We start from the raw sequence: 19,313 nt of genomic DNA, 5'->3' as shown, positions 1-19,313 counted from the left end.
TAGAAAGTAAATTCTGATCGATGTTTTACTCAGTGCATGCAAAATTTGTAGTTTTCATTCTCAAATAACAAAACAATACAGTTAGTTTTAGTGTTTAAGAAAAGGACTACAATGTTATTGAAATCTGGCTCTGGCATTGGACATATGGATGCAATTTGCTTCAAATTTGCAAGTAATCATGACAAAAGAGCTCTTCAAATACATGTCACTAGTGTCCCCAAATTTTGAAAGAAAGGCCCATTAAAATTCATTTTTGAGGGAAAAAATTTGATAATTTTGGAAGTTGAATATCCCACCCAGCACCCCATTTGCCACTAATCAAAAATGATGATTTTCTTTCTTAGTACACCAACCTCCTTGTTTATTCTGTAGTAGAAGAAAGTGATAACAAAATTACGTCATGAATTTGCAACACTCGCTCAAATTCTACAAGAACGGTGCTGCTTTTCTCAGTCTCAAAATGCTCCGATACAAAGTGAAAAATCATGCGAAATGGCCATTTCGTTTTTGTTTTTTTCTTTTAAACTAAAGAAATCCAACCTGGTGATCTGTATTTGTGCCTGTTGACATTTAGGTGTTATACACAGTAGTGACAGTGAAAACATGCTCAGTTTCATGTTGGCTGTTCGAACTATACCATGCATAATATGCACAACAGTTTTGGGGGTCAAAAATTTTGGAAAAAAAAGTGTGCATTATACATGAGTAAATACAGTAGTTATGCTGCTTCAATTTTTTTTGTACATCGCAACACATTCGGAAAGCTCATGCCTAAAAATTCTGGTCCTCAAAAGGTTGATGTATGTTATCACTAAGTGCCACGAAGTATTTTATCATTCTAGTTATCTCGGTATTCAGAACCTTATCGATATGTAATAAAACTGTAGTAGTTTCATGCAATCTTGTTGGTATAGGAGACTATGATTCTTCTGAACAAAGTATTTTTGTGTGTTTTATTGCACGTGCCACAAAGATATGGCAAACATTTTTTCCATTGCTACTTTTTTTGTATATATTATTATTTACGAGGTATTCAGTCGTTGTATTATATTTAATAATAATAACTGAATAATGCACCTCGGTGAACGATGAGACTTGCTGAAGTACACAAACTCGGGTACAGGGGTAGTGTTCGGCAATGACAATATTTCACAACACAGAGAAATTAAAACACATTACTGCCATAGATAAAATGAAAGGATTTATTATATATGTACAATTATAATGCAAATATACTTTCAACAAATGTGAAGATTTTGCCTTATCAGTGTCTTGGCTCCACTATAACACGTAACCTCAATGCATGGCTATCGGCATACCCATGGTCGCATAGGCCTAGCTTATGCCCCGAACTACCACACCAAGAGGTAAGTAATAATAACCGAGCCAATATTTGATATTACCCCTTTATTCCAAATTAGTCTGTGAGCTGACTTTATTAGGATCCCATTTTAAACTGTAGGTCCAGTCCCGATTAGCCTTACTGTGTATAAAGTGGACTTAAAACACCAAATCATTCATTTATTCATTAGCTGACTTTATTAGCTAATGTAGAATGGTTGTAGTCTCATGAGAAAACCTCACTTTTATACTTTTATCAAGAATATAGATTAGATACTGTCTACCGATATCATTGTTTAATGTTTCAGATTGTCTACACTTATCAGCCTGTAATGTTTTTGACTGTTTGCAGATACCAGCCTTTAAACTATTAATGGAGTCAGCCTGTCGTTTATTATCAGCCTGTAATGTTTCTGACTGTTTGCAGATATCAGCCTTTAAACTATTAATGGAGTCAGCCTGTCGTTTATTATCAGCCTGTAATGTTTCCATGTTTTCAATTTGCTGTTTGCTAATTCCCTCAATCATGGCTTTTATCACTTTAAACGTATGTAATGGATCAGATGAAACAATGTTTCAGAATCTTTACAAAGCAAATCGGTAGCTTCGTGGCTTTCAGTTCGAAATTCTAAGCCACAACATTCATAATGAAACAATTTTGCACATTTCTTGCACACAAATGTGCTTCTTTCTTTAGCATTGTCTCAACAACAAACATTAAGTCCTGAACGATGCGAGAGACCAGGGTTCGATCCCCTGTTCAAACTGCTGCAGTGCCCAGCCCACCCAGCATCATATAAAGTGGGTACCTGGAGGAAACTGGGGGGTAAAGGCAGACAGGGACATGGTGCTGATCACATCACCCCCATCTCGGCTGAAATCAAGAAAGTGTGAGGCCTAACCCCACACTCCCTATATGCCTTCATGACATGGTGCAAAGCACAGGGGAGCACTTTTACCTTTTTTTTTAAGTAAGACTTTTATTTGCACTACACAAATATTTCCTTTCCATTTTGAAACTAGAATTTCTCTGTACTTTTCTATAAATATGAAAATTGAGTGCCCTTGCAAATTACATTTCTTTACTTTAAACAATTGTCTTGCCCTTGCACATGACAATATAGGGCCACTTGAAATTAAAAAGCAGCTATGGTGATCAAGCAGCAGGCAATGAATAAAAATACTGCTGGGACATCTCGGCAAAGCTCTACCACGGCAGCTACTGAGGCATGACCATGCGACTGGCATCTCGAGTCTACTGTCAACCTTTTTTCTGACACAATAGGCATGGCTCTGCTCGTCTTCCCTGCAGATTTTACTATAGCCCTTAAGCTCACTAATTTACATATGAGGGTTCACTTTAACTTTATAGATGCATTTATATGTACACTTCGCAACATCTTATTTGACCGCCCTGAAAAATTTCAAAGTCCGGAATTCGTAAATTTGGCAGCATAGCGCTTCAGAACCAACTAAGAGTAGCCAACTTTGCAACATTTCTTCTTCCTGAATGAAAATGCTCGTGATTTTTTTTTTCATTCTTTCACATTCCATAAAGTAAAGATACCCTAAAGCAGTAATAAAATATATGAGTAGACAAAAAAAATGTTAAGTAGAAATATGAATGTTGAAAATATTTCAAGATTCTTAGTTCTGAATTTGAAAATAGGAAAATATATGTGCATTGTGAAACACTGAACAGGTTCTCATCCACCTGGAAAGAATTGTGGTCACATTTGAATGCAAGAAGGCAAATTTATGATGATTTTATGCGAAATGTTTAGTAAAGATACCTTGCACAACACCAAACGATTCTGCAAAGTGTGTCTTTTCCTTGGTTCTTGGCGAAAAATGGTTCGAAACTCCGGCACAATGTTGCTTCAACTGAGATTAACGTGTTTTACTGAGCTTTCTGTTAGCAGTCTGCTGGAGTATTTGGTTAGATGAAAGCACTTTCGTTTTTTTACTGTTTTCGTCAAGATCGAAACATCGTAGATTCAAATCCCACCCTTTCCTTATTATTTTTTCCTTTTTATTTACCGAGTACGAAGTATTCTAATAACGTAATATAATATTATATGATATTACTGTAAATATTTATGCGATGCATGCTCAGTGGCGGCGATTGGGTTTCAAAACTGATGGGGCAAGGTGGGGGGAAGGGGGAGGGCAAGGACAGTTTCTTTCCCTTGGTAGATAATGTTTAGCATAGTGCTGGGTCATCTGCCCCTCCACACTCCATAATCGTCGCCACTGTGCATGCCTCAAGTAATGCTTCTACTAATGTTTTTAATCTTTCAGTGATTGGCAGGATTTTGGGAGATACTTTTCCTTTCATTCAGCTGTTATAAGTTAACACATATTAAGAACTTACATGTCAACTTTCTGCATCCGGAAATGCTGGACATAAATCGCATAAATATCAATGGAAATATCCAAGAAACGTAGATAAGCATTCTCGTCCAAAGCCGTTTACTTCCCGAAAAAGATTTCGCAAAGAAGTAGGTGACCTTCCATTCCATAAGCAAACGATCCCCCTACACCACACGGTTCACGTTATTTTATGCACTCGGTTCGGATTCCACTTTAAACTGTAGGTCCAGTCCCGATTAGCCTTACTCTGTATAAAGTTGACTTAAAACACCAAATCAACCAATTCATCTCCTTTCAGAGTAGGCCTTCTATGATACTATAGTCGGCCAGCATCCGAAAATACAGTTCTGCTTCGCGTATACCAGAGTGTATATTGTGACAAATTTTACTTTAAAACTACAGATTAAAGCGATAATAGTGTCCAGAAAAAGAACCTGAAAGTAGATATTCACACAAAGTATTTTAATCCATTGCCAAACATTTCAGTTAAGAATAATATTATGCTTTTCCATTGACCGTATTTTCGATTCATGGTGAATTTGCTAAAAGGACCATGTCAAGAAATCTAAATATGTAAGTTTTACTAGTAAATGCATTTAAAATGCACGAAACAACAGGGGAGGAGAAAAGTAAACCTCAAAAAAATGCAACAAAAACTGTTAAAAATACTGACAAATAAACTAAAAGCCAAAAAAAGGCCGAAAAATGCAAAAAAAAATGTAAAATAGAAAGTGTTTTCTGGCACTAACTGAAGGGAAACGGACATGATATCAGGTTTAGCATTGTTTTTAAGGGCCAGAAAAAAAGTTGATTTTTCATCAACTTTCGGACCCTAATTAGTAATTATGACCATTGAAAAAGATGGAGGTAGCTTACTTAAAATTTTCTTGCTGAGGGATCGTATCGTCCCATATCTCCACTTCATAATAAAGAAAAACATCAAGTTCATATTTCGAAAATGACTTGGAGTTTTCCACTACGAAAATATGTTTTTCATAGTTTGAAGTTCGTTAGTATTATCTTTCAAGGTTTCCATTATTTTAATTTCACACAAATTTTATATTTCATACGTTCCTCTCTCTTTTCATACAGTCTTTGGAAAAAAGCTGAAGTTTCTTGTCAAACGGGGTCTGGTTCAAATGACTCCTTTTCGCTCTCCTGTTCCTACTTTAAACAAACAACAAAATACTTCGTAACTAAAAGATTGCTTGTTCAAAACACGGAATTTTTACACAATTTACAAAATATGACAAAACGCCAATAGACATGTTCATCATTTTTCCCTTTCAGCGTTTCTCGATTTTATCTGAATTTGTTTCCTCATGAAAATTGCCATGAGGAAATTATAGATATAACATTATGTGTGAATTGGTTTCTTCAAACTGGTAGCAAATTTTAAAATGAGCTACCTGGAGAAGAGGTAGCATGCTTGATTCTTACGAGGGAGGTCATAGGTTCGATTCTCCACCTAGGCAGGATATTTTTCAGGAGTATATCGTTGGGTGTAAAGTTTATCCACCGTGCTAAGAAGTTAACATTGGTGTCTATATTTCACGAGAGGAAAGGAAATAGTAAGAGAAAGTTATTTCGATGATAGGAGGAAGTCACATGCCACATGGAATGCACAGAATCAAGTTACATAGAGCTAAGTCTATAATGGTGGTTTCGAATATTGCAAAGTTAGTGCGGAAAGTTTGTTATATTTGATACTCGTACTTTCTGTTCAAAGAAGACAAACATGTTAGATACAAAGCAGTGAGGAATTAATGATCATTATGAGGTTTTGAATTTTTTGTTTGTCATTCACTATATAAATACTTATTAGTAGTTTCTTATCGAATCAGCCTTCGTCGCAATAACAATTTATTTATGTTAATATGCGATTTACTATTAGTTTTAGATGCTTGGTAAGATGGTGGTGAGGGGATTGACAACAGTCATTACGAAGGAACTGACATAAAATTACCAATCTTAGCAATTTGAACTCATTAAACGCTCTCCTTCGTTACAGTACTGCACTACATCACTACTTAACATAACTGTATATCTTTTTTTAGTATATCGAAATTAAATAATCCATATTTTAGGTGTCAGTGAAGAACAAACAATACATAACTTAAATAACATTACATTTTGCATCCCGAATACATATATGTGATGTGTGAATTAATCATGATGTGTGTGTTAACACAACATATGAACAATAACTAAAAAGAACAGTTTTAACTTTAAATCCTGGAAATCTCCAACTTCTAAGGGGAAATATGCGCAGAAGGGACGTCCCTCAAGTGTGCATCGGATGCATTTTTTAAATATTCTAATATCAACGGTATCTGTTCAGCAAGCAAAAAACAGAAAGAGGAGAGGGTGGGATTTGAACCTGCGACCTTTCACGCTTGATGAAAAATAAGGATAGCAGCGCCTAACCAACTGCTCTACGTTAACTTAATGACTTTATATACTTAAAAACATGTTGACGTTTATGAAGACTCCCACCTTCCTGTGTTTCAAGCACATTTTCTCGATAAGTCGTGTAAAATGTATGTTTTTGAGAACTGTTCGATATTATGCAAGGTATTGTAAACAAAATGTCGCATAAGCTCCTCACAAATTTGCTTCTTTCTGCACAAACTTGATGGCAATTTCCTCCAGGTGGAGAAAAACTCTATTCAGTTTTTCAAACCCCCCAAATTTCAAGTCGAGCAAGCAGAATCGTAAATATCCTTCAAGGTTCTTTTTCCAATTTATTATATCTGTTTGATTGTGTATTATAATAGCGGTTTATAGTTTCTAAGTTCATGGAAAGTGTTAAATTGAAAACTTATCACCGCAGAGTTTATCGTCTAGTGGAAGGACCTACTCAAAGTTGGCTACTCTCACCTGGAGCAGAAGTGCAATGTTGCTAAGTTTATGATTTCGGGACTTAGAATTCTTTCAGGGCAATCAAATAAGATGTTGCGAAGTGTACATATATATATTACTCACTTCTCTATTATATTTCTTCCTTTAACACACTCAGCTGCCAAATATAATAATCCCACACTAGCTTAGACTTCCAATAAATTGTTGTTTTATTCGGCTATAACTCAGATGGCTAAATAAATGGAATACTCTTGATCCCTCTCAGGTATGTGCGCCGACTAAGCTACAGGGACCTTCATGGAGGTGTTGTTGATAAAAAAAAACAACAAGGTAAAGTGCTTCCCTGTGCTTAGCACCACGCCATGAAGGTGTATAGGGGGTGTGGGGAAATGCCCCACACTTTCTTGATCCGGTCGTGAGTGGGGGTGATGTGATCAGCATCAGGGTTTCCCCCAGGTACCCATGTCATTCGGAGGTGGTGTTGATGCATGAAATAAATTTATATGAAACAATAAATATCAGCATCCTCTGGGAGGTTACTTCAACCTTTCTTTTGCTTTCTTTTCTCCAGAAGATTGTTTATTTTCCATTGTTTATTTTCCGAACATATAAGCATATGTTATATTCAGTTACAATTTACAGTCCAGAAATTTTGTTTAAAAATACATAATCTTCCTTTTATGAGTATGGTGAACCTGAATCCTAATTTGTAAGAGCAATTTAGAATGAATGTCTGAGAAAATGCTGCATGTATGTCGCCAGGAGGAAGTAGTACCAGGGAAGATAACCCTGTTGTTCTTGTCCTGGAAGACAAAGCTTATGGGCTACCATTCAGTAACAAACAAAAACTTAAGTACATGCCCCTTCCTACAGTATTGCGACAAAATGCATCATGACTAGATTTCTGTATGGGCAAGATTTATGCAGAGATGAAGGTTGCGAACTCTACTTGGTGCTTGGGATTAAAAAAATGTTAGTAGGCTGACTGAAGATACACACCAATGATGACATTGTCTATTAAAATGAAAGACTGGGATGTGGAAATGCATCTCTCATAAGTTAGCTGCTTTGCCCATGTTCATATGCAAGTCGTCGTTGAATAAATTTTGAAGAAAGAAGAAAAAAATCGAAGATTTTAAATTATAACATTTATGCATAAGAATGAGAACATATGGTCAACAGTGACAAATGCGTGTCCAATAGGCACTAACTAACTAACTAACTCCCTAGCCTTCTTAAACCCGAAGGTTCATGGCTGCAGCAACACAGGCCTTCCATCTTTCCCTATCTTGAGCAAGTTCTATATACTCTTTTCCATCCCTACCGATTTCCCTTAGGTCCATCTCAACGTTGTCCCTCCATCTTCGTTTTGGCCTTCCTACAGGTCTCTTACCATCAGGTTTCCCAACAAGAACTCCTCTTTCCTCTCCCATTCGTGCCACATGGCCTGCCCACCTAAGTCTTCTTGATTTAAAAATTCTAATAATATCTGGACATGAATACAAATTATGTAGTTCTAAATTATGTAACCTTCTCCACTCACCTGTCTCCTCATCCCTTTTAGGTCCAAAGATTTTCCTAAGGATTTTATTCTCAAATACTCTCAATTTATGTTCCTCTTTCAATGTAAGGGACCAAGTTTCACATCCATATAATACTACAGGCAAAATTACTGTTTTGTATATTTTAACTTTTAGTTTCTTAGATATTAAACGAGAAGACAAAAGTTTATGAAGAGAGAAGTAACGTGCATTTCCTGAATTAAGCCTACTTTTATTTCCTCTTTAATATAATTTTCATTTGTTAATATTACTCCTAAGTATTTGAATTTGGAAACTGGTTCAAACGAGTTGTTATCAATAATTAGATTTTGAATATTACCTAACACTTGGTTTCGGCCTGTAAGCATATATTTAGTTTTATCTTTGTTAACTTCCAAACCTATCTCTTTAGCAGTTTTGAAAAATATTTTAGCATTATTCTTAATTGTATTCACATCATCCCCCAGTAAGTCTACATCATCTGCATATGCTAACAACTGAGTCACACCATTTAATTTTAGTCCTTCTTTAGTTTCTTTTACCTTCCTTACAGCATATTCTAAGCCAAAATTAAAGAGCAATGGAGATAATGCATCTCCTTGTTTTAACCCATCATGAATTGTAAATTTGTCAGACATATTAATACCCACACGAATTTTACTTTCTGTTTCACTGGTGCATATTTTTATCATACTAACAAGCTTCTTAGGTATTCCAAACTCTACTAATATATTATATAATTTATCTCTTTTGACCGAATCATATGCTTTTTTGAAATCAATGAATAGCTGATGGACATTTTGATTATATTCCCACTTTTTTTCAAGTGTCTGTCTGATGTGAAAAATTTGATCTGTAGTTGATCTGTTACGTTTAAATCCACATTGATAATCATCTATAATTTCATTAGCATATGGTGTTAGTCTTGTTAAAATAATGTTTGTATGTTGTTGAGAGTAGAGAAATTCCACGGTAATTATTGCAGTTCATTTTATCACCTTTTTTAAACACAGGAACAATTATGGATTCTTTCCACTGTTGAGGGATTTCTTCTTTATTCCATATTAAACAAATTAATTTATGAATTTGACATATTAATGAATTTCCACCATATTTAATTAACTCAGCTGGTATTAAATCAATGCCAGGTGCTTTGTTATTCTTTAGCCTTTTAATAGCATCTTTAACTTCAGTCAAGTTAGGTTCTGGAACTAAAGGTTCTGCTGTGTGGACTTCATTTACTTCTGATTTATCTCCTACATGAACATTTAAAAGGTCATTAAAGTACCGTGCGTTCCTTTCGATCTGCAGCCGAGAGATCGGGAGAAGCGTGGCGGGCGGCGCTGACGGAGATGCCGACATTTGCAGCCTGTAATGCCCGCTTATTTTTATAGACATATGCAGACATTTATATAAATATTGCAAAACGATCACTAACCTGTGTTATAACACGCAAAAGTTCTTCTGTAATTCATCCAAGTTCTGCTCTTATATACACAAAAAAATACGCTTTAGAAACGATGTTAAGAGCCACAGATAATAAAACATTTTAATCATAGTTTTGACCAGTAACGTCCTGCTTAAGTTTATATCCTTGAAAGAGTTTTGTGCCGATGGGGATCGTTTGGAGGTTTTGAATGTGCAACACTGTATCAAGATTACGCTGTAGAAGAAACCGTTAAAAGTCAATAGTGTTCGTGAGCTTCCTTGCAATCCGAAATCTCGGAGCTCGAGTTTTTTGTTCCTTCGCGGCTAGATTAAGACAGAGTTGTAAATATAGTGGCGAGCAATGTAAACCAAGAGCGTGTTAATTTCGTACTGTGCGCAAGAGTGTTATTCTTGGTTACTTGCAGTTACTTGTTTGTGTTATTGTAGTGTGTATGTGTGACGTGTCAGTGAGACGATTGGAATGCCAGCCGCAAGATTCACGTTAGAACAAAGATTTTTTTATGTATGACACGTACCTACGTGAAAACAAACTCGTGTCGAGACGTGTGTAGGTAATTTGTACAGAAATTCCCATGCGTTTCAACTCCCACACAGAGATACGGTTAGACATCTTGTCCTTAAATTACGAGAAACTGTATCATTAAATTTTAAAACACCTAAGCAAAAACGACGGATTCTAACCGAAGCAAAACTCGATGATATTGGTGCAGCGTTAGAACGTTCTCCAAACAAACCTCTATGCCGTGTTTCACAAGCGGTGGGCGTGTCAAAATCATCAGCACATACAGCTACTAAGCTACTAAAATTAAAACCATACTCTTATAACACCAGTTAGTGCTCGTTTTGCAATATTTATATAAATGTCTGCATATGTCCATAAAAATAAGCGGGCATTTCAGGCCGCAAATGTCGGCATCTCCGTCAGTGCCGCCCGCCATGCTTCTCCCGATCTCTCGGCTGCAGATCGAAATGGACACACGGTAGTTCTTCCATCTATTTAGAATATCGCTTGGGTCAGCTAGAAAATCACCGTCTTTATCTTTTATCAAGTTTACTTTAGGTTGCCACCCCTTTCTAAACTCATTTACATTTTTATATAAATCTCTGATATTTTTATTTTTACTGTTTGTTTCAATTTCGTTAATTTTGCTTTTCAAGTAATCTCTTTTTTTACTTCTAAACGTGCGGTTAACTTCTCGCTTTATTCTATTATAATTGTTTAGATTTGTATCATCAGCGTTATTTAACCACCTAAGTCTAGCCTGATTTCTTATTTCTATTAGATTATGACATTCATTATCAAACCATGGCTTACTTTTGCTCGGTTTATGGTATCCTATACTTTCTTTAGCTGTTGATTCTATTGCATTACGTATGTGCTCCCAATGTCATTAACCTCAAAGGATTTTGGCTGATCCTAACCTGTTGTCCACATCATAATGAACTTTGAAGTATGGATTTACGTGGCAAATATATGTATCTTTATTCCCAAGAGTTTTTAGAGATGTTTATCCAGGATGTCTACCAGTCAAGAAATCAACAGGTACCTCAAGAAAGTCGGAAATGCTTTTGGTCAAGAATTTTTGCTATTTTTTTTTTTTTTACAGTGTAGTGAATTTACATTTTTATATACAGGGTGGTGCAGGAAAACTGGAAAATTTCAATTTACGTAAATGAACAAATATACACAGGAAAGATACATTTAATGCATGGAAATGCATGTACAGAGTATGCATGATCGAAATGCATTAACTATGGCACTCATGTCACTTTACTTCTTGAAGATGACATAGGAAAGATGTGTTCGGCGTACACATTCTGATAGTGTGCTATGGAAACTCTGCAATGCTCAGTGTATCATGTGTCGAGGAATGCTGCCAGTGATTTTTTCTTTAATCTTCTGTTTCAGTTCAGCAGCAATTGCAAAACGTGTGCTGTACACTTTGCTTTTGAGATGTTGCCACAGAAAGAAATTGCAAACACTGAGATCAGGGGATCTTGGAGGCCATGGAATGTCACCGTTATTTGAAATGGCCCGCCTTGCAAGCAATTTACGAATGGCCTCCATCGACTGTTGAGCAGTATGTGACGTGGCTCCGTCTACTGAAACCACATCTTTTTGATGTGAAGATGTGCATCATGCAACTTCGGTGCAGAGAACGTTTCAAGCATAGCAACAAACTTGAGGCGATGTCACTGTCGTTGCAAAGCCCTACTCACTTTCTAAAAAAATTTAAGGCCGATGACACCATGGCATGGCACTGCACACGATACTGTAACCTTGGAGTTATGTAATGGACGCTCGTGAAGCTGACAAGGATGGAAATGGAAATCCTCCTTGTTAACTTAGCTGCTAAGGTGGAAATGGGCTTCCTCTGACATCCACAAATTGTTAAGGAAATTGGCATCCTTGTTAACCTTAGCCAACTCCAGTTCGCAAACCCTTACGCAACACAGGGTCATGAGGATGTACATAATTGCTGCACAATCTGTAATTTATAGGGGTGGAACTGTAATTCATACATTATTCTTTGTATGCTTCTTCGACTCAACTGTAGTGCTGATGCATATTGTCGAACAGAGTGGTGAGGGCTCCTCTCAATGGCAAGTCGAACTGATTCCATATTCACTTGGGTATGGACCATTCGAACGACACCCGGGGCCTGCTTCTTCAAGGCTGAACCAATTTCTTCGAAATTACGCACCCAGGTTGTAATCACATGAGCTGATGGGGCATAACCATGACGTCCTAGCTGGTAATGCTGCTGAAATACCCTTTGCTCTGCAGTCACACTATCACCGTTCTTATAAAATTCTGTCGCAGCGAATTCACGTTCCACACCACTCTAATGCACCGTCATTACTAAACGCAAAGCCTTCTCAATAATGTCGCATTGGTCCCAAACAAATGTCAGTGCTACAGTGTTGCTAATCCTAGATTCAAAATTTCCAATTCCCCTCCGCCACCTTGTACGTCTACTGGGATTTGAGAAAATTGAATATTTGGAAATCTAATATTGTGTTGAGTTGCGGTTAAGATTTTTCACTTTCTTTCCTAAGAATTACATTCTTGCATGCGTGAAGTTTTGTAAAAACATTATGGCCATTTCCCATGCAGGATGAAGTCTGAATATGCATTAATAATATAAAAATATATATTTTCTTAATTTCCAACTACACCTAAGTAGGGGGTGATTAAATTAAATGTTAAGAAAAAGGTCAAGAAAAAGAGAAGAAAGGTCATGAAAAAGTCAAGAATTTTGGATTTGTTATTTCGGTAGACACCCTGTTATTGCAGAGCTAATGCTGATGGAATGCATGCAGACTGGGCTTTGCATCTACTTGTATACCCTTTTGTCAATGCTCACCTGTCATAGTATGATGTAATTTGCACAATGCATCTTGCGACTTTTCCAAAAACTAATCAACCACAAATGTCTATCTATACAATCTCAATATCAAAACTTAATTTCTATAACGTTGCAGCAAAGCGAAATAAATTTGACAAGGGCAAAGATTCGTTTCTGTTAATAAAGACTAAACACAAATCATTTCTCATTGTAATTTCAACCTTATTGAATTTACTGAATGCATGAAAGAAAAAAGACACATTAGATCTTCTCATTGTTAACAAGAACTGTGACAATATAGAGCATAAACATTTTCTTAAGATGATTAAAAAAACAAATTAATGTTTTGAATTTGACATTCGGTCTGAAAATTAACATCTGAAATATTACCTTAGACTGCTTTTTCACGCTCTCTTAACAAATAGTGAAAAATATTAGGGAGTTATGAACACAGTAATACTTTTTATCCCTCAGTTAATATATCAAAATTATAAACACCGAAGTTTCACAAGTACCTAATGTGTATCTCTATATCCAGCAATAATCCATGAATGCTTCTATATAATCTGGACAGAATAATAATAATAACAATCAAATAATATTAAAAAATATATAAAATTAACTACACGTGTATTGAGCCGTGAGGTTCATATCAAAATATGCTTCATAAAAATAGATTATATGTGTTCAATTTTTTTCCTTTCAGAACTAAAGAAGCCCAAGAAGTATATGAAAGAGCTCTTTTCTATGACAGCAACAACCCAGATATATACTACAATGTAAGTAGCCTTCATTCTTTTCTTGCTTTTCATATTTTACCACACTCACCACACGCGTGGTGTGTGATGATTAGACCTCAGACTTTAAGGTTCTAAAAAGTGTGCTTTTAAGTTCCTAAAATAGGCTCAAAATTCCTAAAATAGGTTCTAAAAATTCTGAAATTGGTTCTAGAAATATTAAATTAGGCTCAAAACAATCCTGAAGTAGGTTCCAAAAAACTTAAATGGTACAAAATTACTGAAAATTACCAATTAGGTAGAATCATTAACAAAATTCACAAGAACCGTAAGAAATTTTAGTAGGTACATGTGACAACCAATTGTTAATTTTCGAACCAAAATTTCATTTGTATGCATCATTTTTAAAATTATCCACAAATTGTATTTAGTACGGTCAATAAATAACTGGATTAATTGCCTTGAAAAAGCAAAATAAAGTGACAGAGCGATGAAACTTGCGGGATGTGTAGGCCAGGCTGGGTTATGCCACATGTCTGCGAGACGAGTTCCAGACCGTGTCGCTGGTGGTTACACTGGCAGGAAAGGGAGGTTGTGTATGTGCAATTTGCCTCCAAGGTGCCAGTCAGTCATTCAGTGAGGTGAGTCATGGCGTTAACAGTGCCAGATGCCTCAACAACGCAGGGGAGTATGCCATTACGGATGAGTCCATTTCTGCTGTTGCTGACCTCATACAGGAGTGTTTGGGATTAGTCTGAATGAGATTGCAACCGAACTCGGCATTAATTGGTCATGGTACAGCATACACTATTGTTCATGAACACCTTCACTATGGTGTTGCCTTCTGCCATCAAAAACTGTATCACGGATCGCTGAACCTCCTGTGTTGCACCTGACACTGTGAATGCCATGACTCACCTCACTGAATGACTGACTGGCACCTTGGAGGCAAATTGCAAATACACAAGCTCCTTTCCCTGCTAGTGCTCCCACCTAGCGATGCAGTCTGGAACTTGTCTTCCAGACATTGGCATACCCCAGCCTGGCCTACATATCCCGTAAGTTTCATCACCCTATCACTTTATTTCGCTTTTTCACGGTATTAATCCGGTTATTTATTGACCATACCAAATATTACTATACTTGTGCTGTTAGCAAAAGTTACTTGTTGGTATGAAAAATGAATTACATATGTATATTACTTACGTGAAATTTAGAAGATTTCGTACTTCCGCGTTGCACAATTTAATGGTTCAATCCTATTAATTACGAAGATCCACTGTCTTCATTCACAAAGGGTACGGCGTTTGAAGCGGAGATGGTACCGCGTCACTACATTGTTTGTTCCCGGGCGGCGGTGGTTGCGATTTTTCCCGTTCGGCAGCACTGGCGCGCGCATCTTGGTTTGTGTCGTCTGCTTCCTGTTGTCCGGTGGCGTTGTCAGTTGGGGGTTGGGGGGCTGGGCAGTGTTGCTTGGTAATGTGCCGTTCCTGTTTCCCGCGTGGCTGGAGGGGGGTCGAGTATGTGCATAGCATCTTTTCTTTTTCAGGTCGGGGATCTTTCTGAGGACAGGGTGCCAAGTTGGGTGTGCTTGCCCATTGTCCAGGTTGAGTGCTGGTTTCTGCTGGATGATGGCATGGGTTTCTTTGATGGTGTTTTCTATTACAGAGCCGGTTGGGTGAAGTATGGATATGGAGGAGATGGTGTGGTTAGTGGAGTGGAGGTGTTGGGAGAGGCCTGATTTAGGTGTGTCGTTTTTGGCATCTTTTACATGTTCGTTAATCCGTTCTTGGACGGTGCGGATGGTTCTGCCAATGGCACCCAACTTGGCACCCTGTCCTCAGAAAGATCCCCGACCTGAAAAAGAAAAGATGCTATGCACATACTCGACCCCCCTCCAGCCACGCGGGAAACAGGAACGGCACATTACCAAGCAACACTGCCCAGCCCCCCAACCCCCAACGGACAACAGGAAGCAGACGACACAAACCAAGATGCGCGCGCTAGTGCTGCCGAACGGGAAAAATCGCAACCACCGCCGCCCGGGAACAAACAATGTAGTGACGCGGTACCATCTCCGCTTCAAACGCCGTACCCTTTGTGAATGAAGACAGTGGATCTTCGTAATTAATAGGATTGAACCATTAAATTGTGCAACGCGGAAGTACGAAATCTTCTAAATTTCACGTAAGTAATTTTAAACCGCGTTTACCGCAATCACCATGAATACATATGTATAATTTGCTGCACAATTTCAGGGTCGCTATTATGTGTGAATTTTTGTAAAAAAAAAAAAAAAAAAAAAAAAAAAAAAAAAAAAAAAAAAAGGTACACGCAGATGGTCTATTTTATCTTTATCTTTTAATTAATTTTCAACTGAAACATAGTGGTGCAAATTTGAATGCTGAAACTTTACTTTGCAAGGTGTGAATGTCACAAAAGGACTGAACTGACGCGAAAGTGAGCAAGATCACATGGATTAGAAGTTTGCACTTTAAACTGTGCAGGCAGGAGAGGCGATTGGGTTTGCTTTCTCTTAATAGACAAGGCTTAGAATTAAGGGTCCATAGTGTGGGGCAAAATGTAGGGGGAACTGCCCCTTCTAATCGCCTCCATTGTGTGCAGGTAACAGTGGCGTCAGACATTTTGTTTTGTTTAAAGCTTTGGAAAACATCGTAGACCTGGAGGGGCAGGGGAAGCATGTTTCAAACATGCCAGTTATTGAATTGTATCGTTACCAAACTGAACCTCTTGAGATATATGAAAATCCTGTAAAACGTAAAAAAAAATGTATAAAAACCTAAAAAAAGGTTTAATTTAGGTACATAAACCTAAAATAGGTTCTAACATGCAAAATTGGTTATTTTAGGCACTATAGAACTTTGTCAGTTGCATTTTTTAATGAAATGCTGAATTAACTTGTTATTTCTTATTTACCTGCTGCAAAGGAAAAAATATGTTAAAAACCTAAAATCTGAGATCTAGCGATGATAAATATTTTCAATAAGAGATGATCATAATTGTAATTCCTATTGTTATTGGGATGGTGGCTGTAACTATTTTTTTATGAAAGTTATGTTAATACATAGTTTTAAAAATCATTCAATAAAAGGGGAAATAATGAATGTCATAATTAAAATAAAGCAGTTAATGGTGTAGAATATGAACATTTTGTTATTTGGAGTTTCAGAATACATAAGCATTATACTTTGAAGCATGTAATTATTTCACTTTCAGCTCGGTGTAGTGTTCCTGGAGCAAGGAAAAGCTTCCCAAGCCTTGGCGTATCTGGACAAAGCTCTGGAGTTTGACCCTGAGCATGAGCAGGCTCTGCTGAACTCGGCTATTTTGCTTCAGGAACTCGGACGTGTTGAACTCAGGAAGGTAGCTCGGGAACGACTCCTGAAGCTTCTCCACAAAGACAGCCAAAACGAACGGGTCTACTTCAACTTGGGGATGTTGGCGATGGATGATCGGGATGTTGAAGGTGCTGAACACTGGTTCCGCAAGGCTGTGGAACTGAAGGAAGACTTTCGCAGCGCTCTCTTTAATCTGGCCTTGCTCTTGGCCGATGATCACCGACCGCTGGAAGCAGCCCCGTTTCTTAATCAACTGGTGAAGTTCCACCCTGACCACATAAAAGGGCTCATTTTGCTAGGAGATATTTATATTAATAATATCAAAGATCTGGATGCAGCAGAAAGCGTAAGTATATTTATTTCTTCCTTCCTTTTTCTCTTCCTCTTCATTACTGACTAGTATTTGTGCTGATCTGCCCATTCAGGTATTCTTTACATGTTTTGATCTGCTTCTCTTAGCCTGCATTTCAGCTTGCTGCTATTGCAACTGTAACTAATGAAAGTCATGAAAATTGTCACTTAATAGGGATTGAACCTGAGAATCCAACTTACTTTTCTACATGAAATGTGCTATTTTAGTTTGGTAAGACACATGAGGTACAAGGTGTGTGGCAATATGTTAAAGACTGACTGTCTAACACAGTTTTTACAGGTTAGGTATACAGATCTGTACAGGTGCATTCTACAGTGGCAAGGGCTTGATTTTCAAATTGTATATTTAAAGCAAAATATATAATATTATTACAATAGAAGAATAGAATACACAGATAACAATTACCGTATATATATTTTTTTCACAATATTTAAACATTCATAATTTTAAAACTCCATAATATATTTAGACAAATGTCAGAATATAGGGGAAAATACAGCACCAATAATATGTTATAGTAGATAAGAACATGGTCAATGAAACGAGTCATTATTAACAGTTACCTGCAGTTCTATGAATCTAAAGGTATTAGGCATTTTTTTCCAAGACAAGTCAAAAATGTCTGTTAACCCATAATATATCTGGAGTGTATGTTTTTTATATAAAATCAATGTGTGTAATTTTTTAAAATGTTTTTACAGTGTTACAAGAGGATTCTCCAGCTGGATCCAGAGAATGTTCAGGGTCTTCACAATTTGTGTGTGGTGTATGTTGAAAGGGGGAACTTGCTTCGTGCTGAAGCATGCTTAGGGAAAGCTCATAAACTTGCACCTAATGAGGATTATGTCCTCCGTCACCTGAAAATAGTCCAAGCAAGAATAACCAAGTTGAAACTAAAAGATAAACTTCCACAAACTTCTGAACATTCCGATTTCACTGACTACATCTACACAGACTTTGAGGATCACAGCAGAATGTACAGTGCTGATGTGAATGAAGAGTACGAAGACAATCCGAGCAGTGCTAACACAGAACAAGATATAAACCAACAGACTTCCATAGATTCAAGTGATTCTGAACCTCCACACGATCAAGTGCTTCAGAAGATGTCGCAAAGGAGTAGGCCTTCATCTTAGCATTTGTAAAAGTTCTTTCTTATGTCATGTGATGTGCAGGTTCAAAAGAAGGTAAGTTGTTTCTTCTATTTTCCTTTTCTTCTCCCCAGTTACTCTTGCAGCTGATATCTAAATTCAGCTATCTTTTTTAAAAAGATTGTAAAAATACAGTGACGAATATCAGTATTTGGCTTGAAAAATTGAGAGAAAAGTGCTGAAATGTTCTCACAAAAATTAAAGTACTCATATGTTAACCTCAACATTCAAATCCTCGAAATAATTGAAAATGTAAAGAGAGCTGCAAGATAAGTTGGAACCCTGTGTTATTTGTGCGTTCTTTGAGGGTAATTTCAACTGGAAGCAAGTGACAAAAGTTGTGGCAAACCTTTTACGTTAGATACAGCATAACTTACACCACATGCCATAATTTCACTAAGTAGCAGACCTAAAAAGATCCAGTTTTGGCATGTACTAACTTACCACCAGTGGTTGCCCTCGATGTGAGCACCATGTGTCCTGGCAATTGCCCTGCACCGTAACTTCCATTGTAGGAGGCTGCATTGAAGTACATTAACGAGAATCTTGAGCCACTCCTCCTGGCAGGCTTTCCAGAGGCCACGGACAGTGGTGACACGACGAGATGCAAGTGCTCTTTTCAATAGGCCAAACCTGCAAAAATCCATGGGACTGGCAACAGGTGTCTTCACTGGTATGTCCTGGAAGGGAATAGCCTGGATGCCGGTGTCTGCCGCCATTTGTTGCATAAATCTCTGTGTAGAACGAGATGTATGTGATGAGACCTTATCCATATGC

General features: G+C 37.3%; 1 protein-coding gene across 4 annotated transcripts in view; it reads left to right on the top strand.

Annotated features, from left to right (window-relative positions):
- Tmtc3 (Transmembrane O-mannosyltransferase targeting cadherins 3) overlaps nt 1–19,313 on the top strand; it is a 74,748-nt gene that overhangs the window by 49,467 nt on the left and 5,968 nt on the right. For all 4 annotated transcript variants that reach the window (XM_083144218.1, XM_083144210.1, XM_083144224.1 and 1 more), the window contains exons 13-15: nt 13,623–13,695; nt 16,891–17,358; nt 18,087–18,572. In XM_083144218.1, the coding sequence (XP_083000344.1) occupies nt 13,623–13,695; nt 16,891–17,358; nt 18,087–18,521 (976 nt within the window). In that variant the 3' untranslated portion in view covers nt 18,522–18,572. The remainder of the gene's footprint in view (nt 1–13,622; nt 13,696–16,890; nt 17,359–18,086; nt 18,573–19,313) is intronic.

The sequence above is a fragment of the Lepisma saccharinum genome, chromosome 1 (assembly GCF_977018435.1).
Source record: "Lepisma saccharinum chromosome 1, izLepSacc3.1, whole genome shotgun sequence".
NCBI classification, from domain to species: domain Eukaryota; kingdom Metazoa; phylum Arthropoda; class Insecta; order Zygentoma; family Lepismatidae; genus Lepisma; species Lepisma saccharinum.
This window is presented reverse-complemented; position numbering and strand designations above follow the sequence as displayed.